This window comes from Onychomys torridus, chromosome 12 (assembly GCF_903995425.1).
Source record: "Onychomys torridus chromosome 12, mOncTor1.1, whole genome shotgun sequence".
In the NCBI taxonomy this organism is placed as follows: domain Eukaryota; kingdom Metazoa; phylum Chordata; class Mammalia; order Rodentia; family Cricetidae; genus Onychomys; species Onychomys torridus.
Window position 1 is genome coordinate 44678007 of NC_050454.1, and position 16717 is coordinate 44694723.

At 35.6% G+C, this 16717-nt stretch overlaps 1 protein-coding gene across 3 annotated transcripts in view; it reads right to left on the reverse strand.

Annotated features, from left to right (window-relative positions):
• The window catches only part of Cadm2 (cell adhesion molecule 2), a 956963-nt gene that overhangs the window by 62037 nt on the left and 878209 nt on the right, over window positions 1-16717 (reverse strand). For 2 of the 3 annotated variants that reach the window (XM_036203220.1, XM_036203219.1), the window contains one exon: window positions 8999-9118. The exons of the other annotated variant lie outside the window; for it this stretch is intronic. In XM_036203220.1, the coding sequence (XP_036059113.1) occupies window positions 8999-9118 (120 nt within the window). The remainder of the gene's footprint in view (window positions 1-8998; window positions 9119-16717) is intronic. 3 annotated transcript variants of the gene reach the window in all.

The window sequence follows — 16717 nt, forward strand, 5'->3', positions numbered from 1 at the left end:
TCTTTTAGTAACAAAAATCTATGTATTTGCCATTACCAAATTTGATATAAATTCTCTAGAATAAAACCTATAATTCTGATATTTACCTTGAATATATAAAGAATTTTGTTATTATTTTAGCTTTAAAAATATATGATTATTTGAACAGACTCACAGGACATAAACATCTTAATACTGAACAAGTAATCCTCATACCGATAGGATATTCTTATAGAAAGAGATATCAATATTTAGGAATAATTTTGTCTTAAATATAAAGGGTCAGTTATGATTTTCATTTAAAATACCATAGTACATACACACAACTTATAACTTATTTTTCTCATATAAAACAACTGAATTTTAATTAAGTTCAAGTCGTCTATAAAATGATGGTGCCATTAATGACTACTAGAATTTGACAAGGTTTTTTACTGACGTGAAAATTATATATATTTAAGTGTGGATAAAATTTTCTTCCTTAATATGCCATGGTAATGTATTTCTTCTTTTCATATCAAAAATCACTTTAAAACATTCAGAATCATTTTCATAATTACATTTAACTCACTAGAAGTTAGTTCAGTGATTCAAAGAAACAACATTTATAAAGGAGAACATAAATATAAATTCATACATATTGTGAAAGAAAATGCTTTCTTAGGCCACTGAGTTTTTTTTCAAAAAGGAGAAACTCGAAAAGCATTATTATCTACAGAACTTTCAGATTTTAGGTATATATCATAAATCACCAATGTTTTAAATGTAATGGAAAACTGATATTCTTCAAAAGAAACACAGATAGTTGATCAAGAGCCTGAGAACTTTCAAAAGCCCTAGCATCCTTCTTACATAATATTTTTTCAAAGTCATAATAAAAGTAGTTTGAAATTAAAGTAATTAACAGAATTTAAGAATTTAATTGAGAGATACCATCTAATACCTGTCAGAATGCCTAAGATCAAAAACACTCAGGACATTTTATGATGGAGAAGATGTGGAACGGGGGTGGGGGGTGGGGGGGGCACTCCTCCACTGTTGGTGGGAATGCAAGCTTGTACAGCCACTTTGACAATCAGTATAGTGGTTTCTCAGAAAATTGGAAATCAATCTTCCTCAAGACCCAGCTATACCACTCGTGGGCATATACTTAAGGAATGCTCAATCATACTACAAGAACATTTGCTCAGCTATGTTCATAGCAGCATTATTCAAAGTAGCCCAATCCTGGAAACAATCTACATGACCCTCAACTGAATAGTGGATAAAGAAAATGTGGTACATATACACAATGGGGTACTACTTAGCAGTAAAAAAACAATGACATCAGGAAATTTTCATGCAAATGGATAAAACCAGAAAACACCTGAGTGGGGTAACCCAGAATCAGAAGTACAAACATTGTATGTAATTATTCATAAGTTGTTGATACTAGATGTAAGGCAAAGGATAACCAGACTACAACCCACAGCTCCAGAGAAGCTAGGAAACAAGGAGGACCCTAAGAGGGACACATCAATTGCAAGGGAAGGGGAAATAGAGGAGATCTCCATGAGTGAACCTGGGGTGAGGGGTGAGCAATAGAGGGTAGGGGATGGGGAATGAGAACATAAGGAAATGGGATGGCTGAGCTGAAACAGGGACAGAATGGGAGAACAATGAAAGAGATATCTTGATAGAGGGAGACATCACAGGAATAGGGAGACCATATGCTAGGGAATTTCCCAGGAATTCACAAGGATGTCCCCAGCTTAGACTACTAGCAATAGTGGAGAGGGTGCCTGGACTGGCTTACCCCAGTAATCAAATCAGTGAATACCCTAATTGGCATCAGAGAGCCTTCATCCAGTAACTGATGGAAGTACATGCAGAGATCTATATCCAAACACCAGGCTAAGCTCCAGTAGTCAAATCAAAGAGAGAGAAGAGGGATTCTATGAGCAAGGGGCATCAATATCATGATGGAGAAACCTACAGAGATAACCAAATCAAGCTAGTGGGAACTCATGAAATTTAGACCAAGAGATGTGGAGCCTCCACAGGACTGTACTAGGCTCTCTACATAATTGAGACAGTTATTTGCTTAAGAGTCCCCTGGCAGTAGGATCAGGATCCACCCCTGGTGCATGAGCTGACTTTTTGGAGCCCACTACCTATGGTGGGACACCTTGCATAGACTTGATTAAGGGGTGAGGGGTGCTGAGACCTGCCTCAACTGAATGTACCAGGCCCTGTTGTCTCCTCATGGGAGGCCTTCACTGGTCAGAGGAGGAAATGGGTTGTGGTTTGGGGGGCAGGGTGGGGCAGTAGGAGGAGGGAAGAGAGGGGGTCTGTGGTTGGTATGTAAAATGAATAGAAAATTTCTTTAAAAAAAGAAAATAAAACCTCCCATCATTAACTGTATAATTATACATAGACCTCTTATTTTTCAAAAATTACCAATTTACTTTTTTGGAACTCTACTCTGATAATTACCTATTAAGAAGATAAATCTGGCCTAAGTGTATTTCTTTTCTTGGGTGATAGAACTTTTAAAATTATTTCTTTAGACTTTGATATCATAATGAAGTCTCATCTCCCTCTTTACTCCCTCCAAATCCTCCCATAAACCACTTCCCACTCCTTGCTCTCTTTCAAATTCATGAGATATATATATATATATATATATATATATATATATATGTGTGTATATATCCTCTTTGTTGTTTATAATGTTACTTGTATATATGGTTTCACACCTGACCATTGGTAGTGGATAACCAATCAGTGAAATCTTCTCTGTGTAAGAATATTTCTCTGTTCAGGCACCCTCTCCTATTTCTGGTAGTCCAACCTGGGGTCATCCTTAGGGATTCATGGCAACTTCCCTAGCATCGGGTTTCTCTCTCTCCTGATGATAGTTCCCTCCATCATGGTATTTCTCTCATTGCCTTCCTACTCCATCCCTGTTCCAGCTCGACTATCCCATTCTCTTATGCTCTCATCCCCGATCCTCCACCCTCCTTTGCCCACCCCTCATCCCCAGTTCACTTATAGAGATCTCATCTATTTCCCCTTTTCAGGGTGATCCATGCATCCCCCTTTGGATCTTCCTTGTAAGCTAGCTTCTCTGGAGTTGTGGGTTGTTGTTTGGTTATCTTTTGTTTTACATCTAGTATCCACTTATGAATGAGCACATACTATGTTTGGCCTTCTGATTCTGGGTTTCCTCATTCAAGATGATATTTTCTAGTTCCATCCATTTTCCTGCAAATTTCATGATGTCATCAGATCAGGGAATACCCTACTATCATCACAGAACTTTTCACCAATGACTGATGAAGGCAGATACAGAGAACTAGAGCCAAACACCAGGGAGAACTCCAGGAGTCCAGTCAAAGAGAGAGAAGAGGGATTCTATGAGCAAGTGCATCAGGATCATGATGGGGAAACCTGCAGAGACAACCAAACCAAACTAGTGGGAACTCATGAAAGTTGGAGCAACAGCTATGGAGCCTCCATGGGACTGGGCTAGGCCCTCTGCATGATGAGATCATTGTGTAGCTTGATCTGCTTGGGGTGGGGGGATGTGGTAGAATCAGAATCCATCTCTAGTGCATGAGGGAGCTTTTTGGAGCCCACTACCTATTATTGGACACCTCATGCAGCCTTGAGGCAGGGGGAATGGTTTGGACATGCCTCTACTAAATGTGTCTCACCATGGGAGGCCTTACCTTCTTGTGGAGGGGAGTGGGGGTTGTTTGGGGAAGGAGGCTGGGGGGCAGGAAGGGGGAAGGAAGATCTTTGATTGGTGTATAAAATGAATGAAAAAAGTTTCTTAATAAAACAAAAAAGAATATTTCTCTGGCTCTCCACATTTCTTAATTCCCTTTAGCTGTCTGTATTTGAGACACACTGGGCATATCCCTGTCCACATTAGAATGTCTGTTGTAGGCTTACGCAGTCACACTGGTGAGGTTTTATGGTAGCCTCTTTTAACAAAAGAGCCTAATACCAGAAACCTAAGCAACTACCCAGAGCTATGAAGTCATGGACCTTGAAGGGTGATAGAATTTTGTTGAAAGTTACTTCCAGAAGTAAGAAGTGTATGACAACATAAGTTAGTATAAAAACAAACTGGGTACTTGAATATATTTTACTAACAGAAAAAAGTATAAGCCAAAACAGTAATTACACTCCATCCAAGCAAGGCTACTAAATGACCAGAGTAGAATCCAAATGTGTCTTCACATCTCATCCATATAATATAATTGATGTTTGCCTATCTAATTGTTTCTGTTACCTCCTTTTCTTTGGTTATAAATATAACCAGGAGATTATGGCAGAGTGGGACACTTTCAATTTCTTTCCTGAATATAGGTCTCTATGATATTTCTTTCTGAAAAAAATGTTATATTAATGAATCAGAAAATTTTAATTAATCTATTGAATTCATAAGGCAGCGCTGGGAAACAAGTTTCTCTTTTGTGTTTGTTTGTTTTGATGAAAATGCTAAGACTTGGTTTTGTTCTCCATTCTAAGCCCAAATCCTCTTCAGAGAAAGACCCACTACTGACCCTCCAAAACAACTCCAGCATTTATTCCCTGTCTTTTCCCCAGGTTCTCAGAGAGATTCATTTTTTGGATTTTAACACCTTTGCTGGTACATGAATCATCTAACTAAAGCTTTGCCTTGTGTACTTAAGATGGCTGCCAGTCCTCTCACAAGGAATTCATTTGACACAAATGACCTAGATGATTTGGGGCAGTGGATTTTGCACATTTCATTTTGGCTTCTAATTAGGACACAGCTATGGTTCTTTAAATTTTTTCAAACTGGAAGTTTATCATTTCTGGGATAAAACAGCGAATAATAAGAATTATGAAATTGTATATGGAGATATTAACTGTGATTCACTTGCTATAACTACTTATCCTTGTAAAGATAAATGCTACAATTTATGAAATTTCAAGAAATTCTTCATAATCCTAATAAAATCATATGTGTTCAGTTTATTTTACCTTATTTTTTTTGTATTCAGTTTATTTTAAATTACATTCAGAGAAAAGAGTACAATGATAAACAAGAGGAATTTTACAGAAGAATCTTTTCCTTTCCCTTCTGTTCTCATCTTTTCTCAGATAATATGGTTTTATTGTCAACCCTATTAACCATATAATGACATGAATAAGAAATTATCCCCAAACTTATTTCCATCAAAGACACAAATCTATGTTTGGCAGTGTGTAAGAATTGCATATCACAAAACATACTGAGGAAAATACTCACAACCTTGCTTAGATATTGCATAAATTATCTGAACATTTCTCCCCCAAATCTGGACAAGAAAATTAATGATGTAGGTGACCTTGGTTACTTCTTTGATCTCTAGATGTATGTTGAAGAGAAAAGAAAAAAAATGGGGATTAGGCTGACATACAGTGTCTTCTAGATTTTTATGATATGCACAAAATTATGACATTTTCAGTTAGGCAAATAATCTATTTCTTTACATCTTACTGGATACTAAATGTTTATTTCTATCTTTAAATCAGAAAATAAAAGGAGGCTATTTATGTATTTGTTTAGGAATATGTTTGTTTTAAATTTTTTTAATATATTTTAATTTATTTTGAGGGGGAGGGGTAAGGCTCCCGTGGGGTAATCATCAAAGTCTGGCTCATCAAGTCGAGGCAGGATCAATTCCCTCCTCCCTGCATCAAGGCTGAGTAAGGTATCCTCTTGCAGGCCGCAAGAATACATTATAGAGATTTAGCTGTGTATTAAAGATATGCTTTGAATGGCCAAGGGTCTGCTGAAAGGCAAGCCATTTATTATGAATATTCGGTGATATCCAGCCTTTAATATTTCAGCTGTCTTCTGCTATGAAATTCTTGCATGCCCAGACCAATTGGCAAACAGTTCAGCTCCTCAGACCTGCTCAACTTACTAACTTCCCTGCTGAGTTTAGGAGACCAGATGGTTGGATACTCACAGCTTTGTTTCTTGTGCTAATGAAGTTCAGACCTCCTTGAGGAGGCCTAGTGGTTCTCCAGAGCAATTGACCGAGAACAAAAGAGATATTTACATATCCAGGTGAGAAGTAAAACAACATTCCTAAGGAGGCAGGGAACCACATGCCCAAGGAAAAAAAGGGCAGGCATTTTCTGTAGACTGTATGGGAGAGAGAAGAGAGGACAAGGAATCCATAGAGGGTAAGTAGATCTTGGGTAGAGTTTTCTGAGTGCCAGGAGTAGAGTAGAAGAGATGGAGAAAGAGGATACAGAGGACGAAGATGAGGCGGAATCACAGGAGTTTAGTCATTAGCAGGACTATGAGCTAGGGAACTAGAGGGAACTGCAGTTATGGAGACAGGATTTCATCCCAGAGAAATAAGGAGACAGATACAGAGCTTGGTGTGTCTAGAGTTATTTCTGCCTTGAATGTCTGGTGGAGCTATAGCTGAACTGATAGAATTTTGTCTTTAGAGGAATAAAGTTAACAGACAAAAGAACAAAATGAGCGTACCTAGATTTTTTTTTTTTTTCCCTCAGATATCCCACACCAGACATAGCTAAACCCTGGGACCCCTGAGAACACCATCGTATTCCTGTTAGGTTCCTACCCTCGCTCCTCCAGGTCTGGCCTCTTATGTCATCAGGAGACATTGGTGACTAAGTACCGCCATGTGGTCATGTGATCCTCGCCTTAAAAAGCCTAAAGTGGACACTCCCCGCCCCCCACTGTGTTTCCTCTCTGCTCCCTTCCTTGCCAGGCCTGGCTCCCCTTCTATCCCCCATCTCTCTCCCTCCACCCATTTTCCCTGCTAATAAAGCTCTAAAAAGATACCACTGGGTTCTGTCGTGTCCAGTGACTTTTCTGCAGGTAACCAGCGCCACCAAGCAGCAACGTATTACCATCAATCCCACCATAGAGAATGAACTCCAACAAGCCAGTGCATGCACAAAATGTAAGTCCTGGTAACACTACCAGGGGCTCCACAAACAGACCAAGCCACCTGACTGTCACCCACATCAGAAGGCCTAGTTCCGTCCAATGCAGGTTCCCCAGACATCAGTACAGAGTCCCTGAACTTTGACTTTGTTTTAATTATAACATTTCCCACTTTTCTTCTTCCAAATTCTCCCATATAATCCCCACACCACTCACTTTCAAATTTATGACCTCCTCTTGCATCAAGTGTTACTGCATGTATATGTATATACATATACGTGTGTGTGTTTATGTATATTCATATATTCCCAAATATAATCTATTCAGTCCACATAATGTTACTTATATGTATGTTTTCATATACTGGACTGGACATAACAAGGACTGATAGTTTGGTACTGAACAACCAATTGATGTAATCTTCCCTGGGGTCTGGAGAAGGCCACCTCTACCACTCCTGTTTCTTATTTACCTTTCTTTCCTTGTGAAGCATTGAGGTCTGGTGGGTATTTTCGCATGTAGTTTGGCATGTCCATTGTAATCACCCTTATTCATATTTTGGTGGTCATGTTGCTAAACCCATAAAGTCTCACTAACATGACCACATATACATGTCTTTTAATGTTGAGTGTCATGTTTGTGCTAGAATAGGATTAATTCTCTCACTTTAATGTCATAAAATTTATGAAAACACCATCGCATAATATAAATATATAAAGTACAATCTGTAATGATATTGGAAGGGTATGTGAAATAAAGAAAAGGAGAAATTTACATGTTTGTTATTCTTATGCCTTAAGTATATTTTACATTGCCTCTTGGTTTTCTGTTTTGTTTTGTTTTTTTTTTTCCTTTCCTCTTAATACAAACATGTAAGAAAATCATTAAATCCTGCTAACATAAATTCAGATACAGCTGAAAATATGTTCATTCAGTAAGACATAAATAACCAAGGTATTTCTAGGAAACTCTTATTGCTGCTGATATCAAATTATTTTGTCACCACTTATTGATATGTTATAATATAGCTGGCTATGATTATTAATAATTAATAGTTACCAGAAATTTTTTTCTGCAATAACAGGAAAGCAGATTTCTTAAACTGTTGTGAAAGACAACAACTCTGAAGAAACATATACTGTACTAGAAAAACCATATAAGTTAAGATATAGAAAAGATAAAAGCAAACCATTGTTGTCATTACTCAATTACCTGTAGGAACATAGAGTTTCCCTTAACACCCAGTTAAATTGCTACACTTAATATGTTAGTTTAGCTTTAAGACACAAAATGCATGTAAGTAGGGAAAGGGAAGGACTATGATAAATTCTCTCTGCATATTGTTGTGAATATATTAAATTTAAAGCACGCTTTCCTTCTATAATTCCTGTCATTTTTTTTAAATTTGAGAATATTTCAATCCCTTTAAGTAAGGCTGCTGTCTTTAGTTTGAAATAAAAATACTTATTTGAATACAATTACAGAGTATTCATAGAGCCAATTATAAATTTACATTAGGTCAGAAAACTCTAGAACATTCCATTGTAGAATATTCTCTTAGTGGAATCACTTTATGATAACATATTTTGAGTATTTACCTAAAAGTTCCAAGTCATGAATCACACATGACTGTTCATTTTAGAACAAATTCAACAGCATGAAAACTTCAATTTGTAGAGGAATATCAAGTAAGTAACATTAATGTAGGATATTTACAGCCAAATGCTATGTCCGTATCACTGAGCATGTTATTTCTTTACATTTCAAGGCAAATCAAAATCGGTGTCCTGTCTTCATACATCAAGTTTGCTTAATGTAGTGGAGAAAGTGTTTTTTTTTTTTTTTTTATAATGACAACCCATAATATCTTGATATCAGTCGTGACACTAAAAGTAAAATATACCATTTGACTCATACTCTACTTTAGCAAATCCGCTCATATTAGTTATGTTGACCTAATTACATCTTATAATTAAGATACTATAAATATGTAAATTGGATCTCAGTCGTTCTATTCTGAACAAGATCCTTCTGCACAGCTCCATGGCTGGGCTTCTGAGGCTATAACAAAGAAGCATACCATACCTCTTCTGCTGCTGCTTGATGTAGATGTGCTTGGGCTGGTTGTTATGGCTACAGTGGTTGTTACTGGTGCAGTGGTAAGGGAGGGGATGATAGTAGTGGGAAGCAAAGTGGTGGGAACATCTGGTGAGTGGAAAGAAACAAAATATAAAATAAAATCATATCATGCAAACAAAAGAGAAACACAAACGATTCAAATTATAAATACACATCTTATTTAGACTCAATTTTATAAGTTGAAACAGAATAAAAGGTACAAAACAACTCTAGCACACAGTTTCTGTCATTTTTCTTTCACTTCTCTTTCATGCTCCACAAAAGGAAAAAAAAAAATCTGGGAGCTGTGTTTGAGAATAAGTAAATGGTTTGCAATATTGAAAGTGAAATTTAAAATGACAAGAATTCATTTGTTCTTTTGAGTCATTTGAAAATCTCACATGCATGAACAAAATACACATATGTAAAATAAAAATGACATGCTTTGTCAAGGAAGTAAACAAAGAAGCAACACATACAGAAATGAACACAAATACCACCAATAAGATTAAAGAAATGTTAACGATGAGTATGTATATGCATGTTAAATAATGCCGTTGTTTTTCCTTAGAGGAAAAATGGTAGGAAGTAGGATGAGAGGAATCTTTAGGAACAAACAAACAAAACAAGCCAACTGTTATTACAATTGTTATTTTGCTCTGCCTGTTTTCACAAACGGTGTTAATGTACAGTTTAAAGTCTTGTGATTCTTACCCCAATTAGCTGGTAACTCCTTCTAACAAATTGGCAGTACCTAGGAGTCTTTAACAAGTATTGAGTCAACTAGTATGGAACGCGATGTGATGTTCTGACAAGCTTATGACTTATTTGGATACAGGACATGAAGAGAAGTTACTGAATAACGTTTGAACTATACCAGTCAGTCTCCAGTCTGTAATTAGTCAAGTTGTCATCAGTTAAAAATTGTTTCAAATCCAGGGATAACAGTGGACAGAAAGGACAGCTTAGTGTGCAATGCCTAAATCTTCCTTCATTTCCTTAAAACCAGCCTCAAATATATAGAGTAGAAAAGAGAGACCTCCAGCCATGCTGCCAGTGAAAAACCTCAGGAAAATCCGTGGAGAGAAATTTTGTTCCCAGCAGATAGGCATATGATTTACACAGCAAGGAAATTAGAAACACGTCCCCAATTACCCTTAATTACTGTAGTGGGGTTTGGTTTCATATGTTTGTCATGGAACCCTAATATATTTACAATGCCTGACAGATTATTTTGCCGTTGAAAGGTTTCTTGTTAGTCTTTTGGGAAAAGTCTTTGAGTCACTCCACATATTTTCCTAGGTCTTTGCTCTGATAAATAGTGCTACTCAATCTGCCTGACTCTACCTGCTGAATTCTTCACACTAGAGACACCAAAACCAGCATGAGATCACTCTCTTATCTGGAGTATTGATGTTTACACCTGTTTTTCAACAGGCAAAATGCTTCCTGGCCAGTCAAATTAAGAAAACAACCTCCAAAAACTCAATGGTATTACATTAATCACTAGGGAAAATGGGCATTGCCTGGAGAGCAATTTATCATGATCATAAGGTGGTATTGGCTTCAGAAAGAACATTGTGAATGAATAAGATTGTGTATTTATGCTCACGGGCTTCTTATTTGTTGCTTGTTATCATATGTTCTTGTGGCTTAGTCAGCTTTTAAACACAATGGAAGTAAAGGGAAACAAACTCAATAAAAAATTACTAATTTTTTATGTCTAAAATAAAAAATGGTACATTGTTATTAGAAATATTGGCACATTTGGGGTCTGAAATGTATTTATGAAAAAATGCAAAACATCTACTATTACAGTATTTAAGAACAAAGAATATATTTAAAAGTGTATGTATGGAGTCTGACATTATTAAATTTATCACAGATAATAAGATTATTTTTATTATCAGACAGTAAACTAGAATAACATTTTGCTAACCCTTATGTTGGAAACAAAACAGCCTTCCAAAACTAGCTTTATTATTTTATTCTAATGCTGACCTAGACTAGCAGGCTTATATTAATTCGTTTAGTCAGGTTTATCCAAAATAAAATATTAATTGGATTTCATTTTCATTTTTTCCTATCTCAGTGATAATAGAAATTGTGGATTATTTGGGAGCTAGTATATGTTCATGTTTTCTAAGTATTCTTGAATGAACCAGCTCAAGTGCTTTTAAGTGTGCAATACAATAAATATAGAATGTTTTTTATCATTATCTAGTATTTAATGAATTAGTAATTTCAGTACTTACTAATACAATTTAACAAAATTGTAAAAAACTTGTGAAATAGATGAAAATTTAATGAAAATTGTGCAAAAAAAATGCATGCCAAGAAGAAATCATTCTCAATCTTCATTACATGTTTTTAACTGTTACTAGTCAATAATGCTAGGTAGCTTTTAAAATATGTAGATTTTTCCATGAGTTTTCATCGTGGTCTTTCATTCATCTCTCTTGTCTGTTTTAAATTATCTTAACTCAGTTGTGAAGTAGTAAAGCTGAGAGAACCTAAAATATTCACCTCTAGAAGATAATTAGAAACAGGTAAAATTATGGAGACTTAGTTAGAAAGTCAGAAAGATTACAAAAATTGCATGAAACTTCTGCCTCATATGCAAACTTCCTATTTGATCTTTTTTATTCTGGTCTTTCCCCACTTTATAATTAACCTTGGGAGGAAGAACTTTCAGTTAGTGCTCAGGTTTCTGCTCAGTATAAATAAATCAATGACTATTTAAGAGAACTAGAAAAAAAAGCCCTTATATGATAGAGAGAACTGATTATAACAGAATTAAAAGAGTAAACTGCTTTTCTCAAAACACACTCTATATCTTCAAACAGGAAAAAATATTGTTATTTTTTGAAGAGTCCCTTTAGTATCACAATGTGCTTGTTCATATTTTCAGTTAAAAAGATAGCAATAAAAACAATATCAGACACAATTATTTAATTATTTATAAGTGACTTATTATTACGAATTATACATGTATGAATTCTATACCTTAAAGGTCACCTATTAATGGAACATGCACTGATTTGAGAGTTTGCCCTAGAAACTGAGAGCTCAAGATCTTTGAGCCTGGGTGGCTTGATTAAGACCTAGAAAGTCAAACATTATCAAATGACTCTGAGAAGTCTTCCTAAGTCCAAATATTCTTTTTCCCTTTTTATAAAATTCAAGTTTGCCTTTAAGAAGTCTTGATCCTATAAATGAGAAATAATATTTGATAAATCTCAGCAAATATCTCAGTGATGATCACTTGAAGTACCAATTTTGGACTTTTTGAGAATTATTAGAAAATATGGGGTTCACATTCTCTTATAGAAAATGAGGTATAAAGCTACTATTAACTTTTTGGTCCTAATAACTAGACATTAAGACAAGCTTATGGGTAAATTTCTCTGAATGCCTCATTAGTTGATGACAATTTTTAAAACTATTAGTTTATATACATATATATATATATATATATATATATATATACATATATATATATATATCACACCTATTTCTCTGAAAACATATTTGACTTTTAAAATTTCTTTTTCTTGAAGACTTGATACCATTGCATACAAAGCACTATATATCTTCATATTCTAAAGTGAAAAAACTTGCTTGATAAATTTAGATGGCTTCTTAAATAAAGCAATTGAATTCTATGAGTCATTAAAATTTAAATATACAAACACAATTTACTGAATAATAGTATTCATATATTTCAACACAATACAATATGCTCTATGTACAATGTATAAAAATACTTAGATTTTAATAATCAAGTAAGGGTCTCTATAATTATAAACATAATACAGTCAATGCAAAGGTTCCTTTTAAAGGAAAATTGGAACATTTGTTATAGAGAGGGAATTGAGAAAAAAATTTAAGTCATAAAAGTTGGTTTATGAATTTGTGTACGCATAAACTATGCATTGTAAGGAATTAAAAATAATCATATTGCATAAAAGAAAATTTCTAAGACATTTTAAGAATTCCAAGCAAGACCTCTACATCTGGGCTACTGAAGAGTAGTACTGCCGATATTTTTGAAGTTATCACCAAGTGTTATTCATGAAGCCACTGCTGATTTACAAATAAATGCTCTCTAATTCACAACAATTCTATTATAACCTACTCACTTAAAGAACCATTTCAGCCCCGGCATAAAATTCTTGAACAAATGAACTAACATTTGCATGGAATAGCCTTGCTAAACTTATTTTATGGCAAATCATTAGTCTGTTATCACTGCCTCTTGCTCTCACGGCTGTGTTAAGAATCCCACACCATGTCCTCCTATTGAGGGACCTAGGGTGTGTAGACGCCCTCTACCTGGGGCAGGAGGGCCTCAGAGCATCCATGCTTGGATTCTTTACTTCATTTCCCGTTATGCCAATTTCAGATAAAGAAACCCTTTGAGTTGGGCACACAAAAGGACACGTAGCCCTGCCTCAGGTGCTTTCTTCAAGTTCTGTGTCCAAGTTCTGGATCTTTCTGCTCTTTGTGCGTTGTCTTTTCTCACAGACTCACCCTGCTTCACAGCATCACCTCTTCTATGTCTAAGTCCCTTGTTATGATCTCATTTGTGAAGCATCCTATCATTCTGGAACTAGTCAAATTTTCCTTCTCTGTGTCTGCAAATGCTCTATGTATGTTTACTATGCATTGCCATCCATTTAATGTTTTATCTCACACAATAAACTACCAGGATAGCACTACAAAAAAGCATGTCTCCGTTATTTTCAAATACTGTTTTTCCAGGGAAAAGTACACTTGCTTAGCTCTGACCCTGAAAAGAGCCCCTAGTTAACTGAGTATCTAGAAAAGTATTACTTTCAAGTCTAAAGAGTATATAGTACTCACCTGGAATTTACCATTCACTGTATATACATATATAACTTAATGAAACAAAAATTAAGAAAACAGATAATCTACTTAATGCTGTATTTTATTTTTGGGGCTCCTACCTAGTAATATATGTTTTAGGTACTTGGAAAATGCTACTATGGATGATAATAACAATGTCAGTAAATAAGCAATATGTCACTTCTAAGAGCACTACAATGTAACCAATATTGAAATAAGATCAACATGTACAAAAGTTATAGTTTTTGCATAAAATACTGTAGAAATTTCTGCTAAAAGTCTACAAATCAGAAAGAAGACTCAGAAATATTAAAGTCTGACAGCGGAAGAAGCTTCATCTCTGAAAGAGTTTGCAAGGAATTTAGGCTCATTAAAATTGTAAATCATAAATGCCAATCAAAATAATGGGAAACTGTCCCTCCGTTCACGTGTCAAAGAAGGAATTAGAAAACTCGGAACCCGATCTTCTGGGGGCTTATTAGAGCACAACAGATCCTCTTCAGCCCTGTCAGAATCAAGCCACTTCCAGCATGAACAGCATGCAATACGTTGCAGAGCAGTGCCACCCTTTTTTTCTAATAACGGGTTTTTCAGGTTAAAGGTACGTTCTGTTTTCTGTAAATGGGGTGTATAATTCCTAACTTGTCAACTTGTTCTGTTTTGTGGCAGTTTCTCTTTTTAAAAATGGCATTCAGAATGGATTTTTGAAACAAAAATTAAGTCTAAAGAGCCCCAGAAGCCCAAGCTGCCTCGTTTCTCTCCAAAGACTGTAGAAAGAGAAATTTGCTAGCATTTAGTCTGGAAGGCCTACATGCACATCCTTCCTACTTGATGGTCCTAATCCCCTCTCATTCTAGAGTCAGGGTAATCAGTTCCCTTTAAGAGCAATTATGAGTATGCACGCAAATGCCCGGGGCTCTGAAGGTAACAGAAGGAAGGTGAGGAGTGTTATTGTGCGAAAAAGAGGAGAAATTTCTCTGACTTAAAAAAATAATATTGGACCCTTAATATTTTATTGCTCATTCTAGTGCCGTTGGGAGCAATGGCAAGAGGCGTGTTTACTGGTTTTGTTTTTGTAAAGTCGGGCATTTATCTGCCCCATTATATTCAGCCATCTGTAGCATCCTGTTTAAATCATAGCACAAAGTGATGACAACTCTGCAGCTCTCACTGCACTGGTAGACATCAGCTGACAAGGACTTCAATTCTCCACTGGGACCCTCCTCTTTGGGGATGCTAGCGTAACCACATCTGTTTCATTAAAGGGACCTTTCTCAAAATTTGATTGGAATGAGTTTCTTAACATCGTTCTCATAGTTTCCAGTGATTTCTCATACTAAGTGGAAGCCTTACAAAGACAATAACAAAAATCGCTCTAAATTGGAAAGACCCGCAGTTTTAAACTGTAGGTGGTAGCCAAAAGTTTTAAGTAATTTCACGGAATGTTGGTCTGCTTTTTAAGCACAATGGAATAAAGTTATCTGCTATTTTATACTGCAAATCACATCACTCTTAAATCTTCAAAAAATACTTTGGGTATGTGGAAAAATTGTGATAAAAATGCTAATATCATTTAGCATAGACAAGTTACTCTCTTCCTAATACATCCATGTTTCCATATAACAAGCCTGAGGTTAAAACCTCTCTTTATATCTCTGGATTGAGTGATGTTTTTCCCTGCTCTTTATTCATTTCCCAACATAGTTGCTCAGCCCTTGCCAAGTGGATATATATATATACACACACACACTTATATATACATATATATGTATATATACATGTATATATACACACACACACATATATATACATATACACACACACACACACACACACACACATATATATATATATATATATATATATATATATATATATATGCCATTCAGTAATTTCTTTCTTACAATGATTTCCCCTGAAAAGTTTCCTTAGTTGAGTTGGAGAGTTTAGAGTTTGGTTGGTTTAGTTTGGGTGGTCTGCTTTTGTTTGCTTGTTTTACTTTTTGTCTGTTCCTGTTTTTTCTTTCTTAAACGAGGTATTATACCATTCAGGCTGGCCTGGAATTCACATGTAGCAGAAGATGACCATGAACTACTAATGCACTGTCTCTGCATCCTGGATATTTGGATCACAGGCATATACCACACCAATTTTCACACCTTTTTTTTCTTTCTCTCTTTCTCTCTCCCTCTCTCCCTTTCTTTCTTTCTTTCTTTCTTTCTTTCTTTCTTTCTTTCTTTCTTTCTTTCTTTCTTTCTTTCTTTCTTTCTTTCTTTCTTCCTGTATGATTTCAAGCATTAACCCATGGCTTTGTGAATATCAGACTCACATTATATGTATATATCTTTTTCTCTTTCTTTATTTTTGTTTTGTTGTTTGTGGTACTGGAGACTGAGTCCAGAGCCTTGTACATGATTGGCAAGTGCTCTGTGACTGAACCACATAAAAAAGCCATCTTTTAAAATACACATTTTAAAAATCATTTTAAGATTATAACTTCATTCCCCCTTCTTTTTTTCCTCTCACACACTCCCATTTATTTCTCACCTTGCTCTTTTGCAAATTCAGGGCCTCTTTTTCATTAATTTTTGCTATGTGTGTGTGTGAACATATCTATGTATTTCTGAAAATATAAAGATGCCTCTATAATGTTCATGGCACGTACATTTTCAGATTTGACCATTTGGTGTTGGACAACCCATAGAATGGTCTTCATTGGGGAAGACTGTTTCTCGTGCACTCAGCAATCTTTAGCTGCTTGTAGTTCTCTTTTTTAGTGAACAAAGTCTTCTAAAGAATAACAGTGGCCCCCAGACT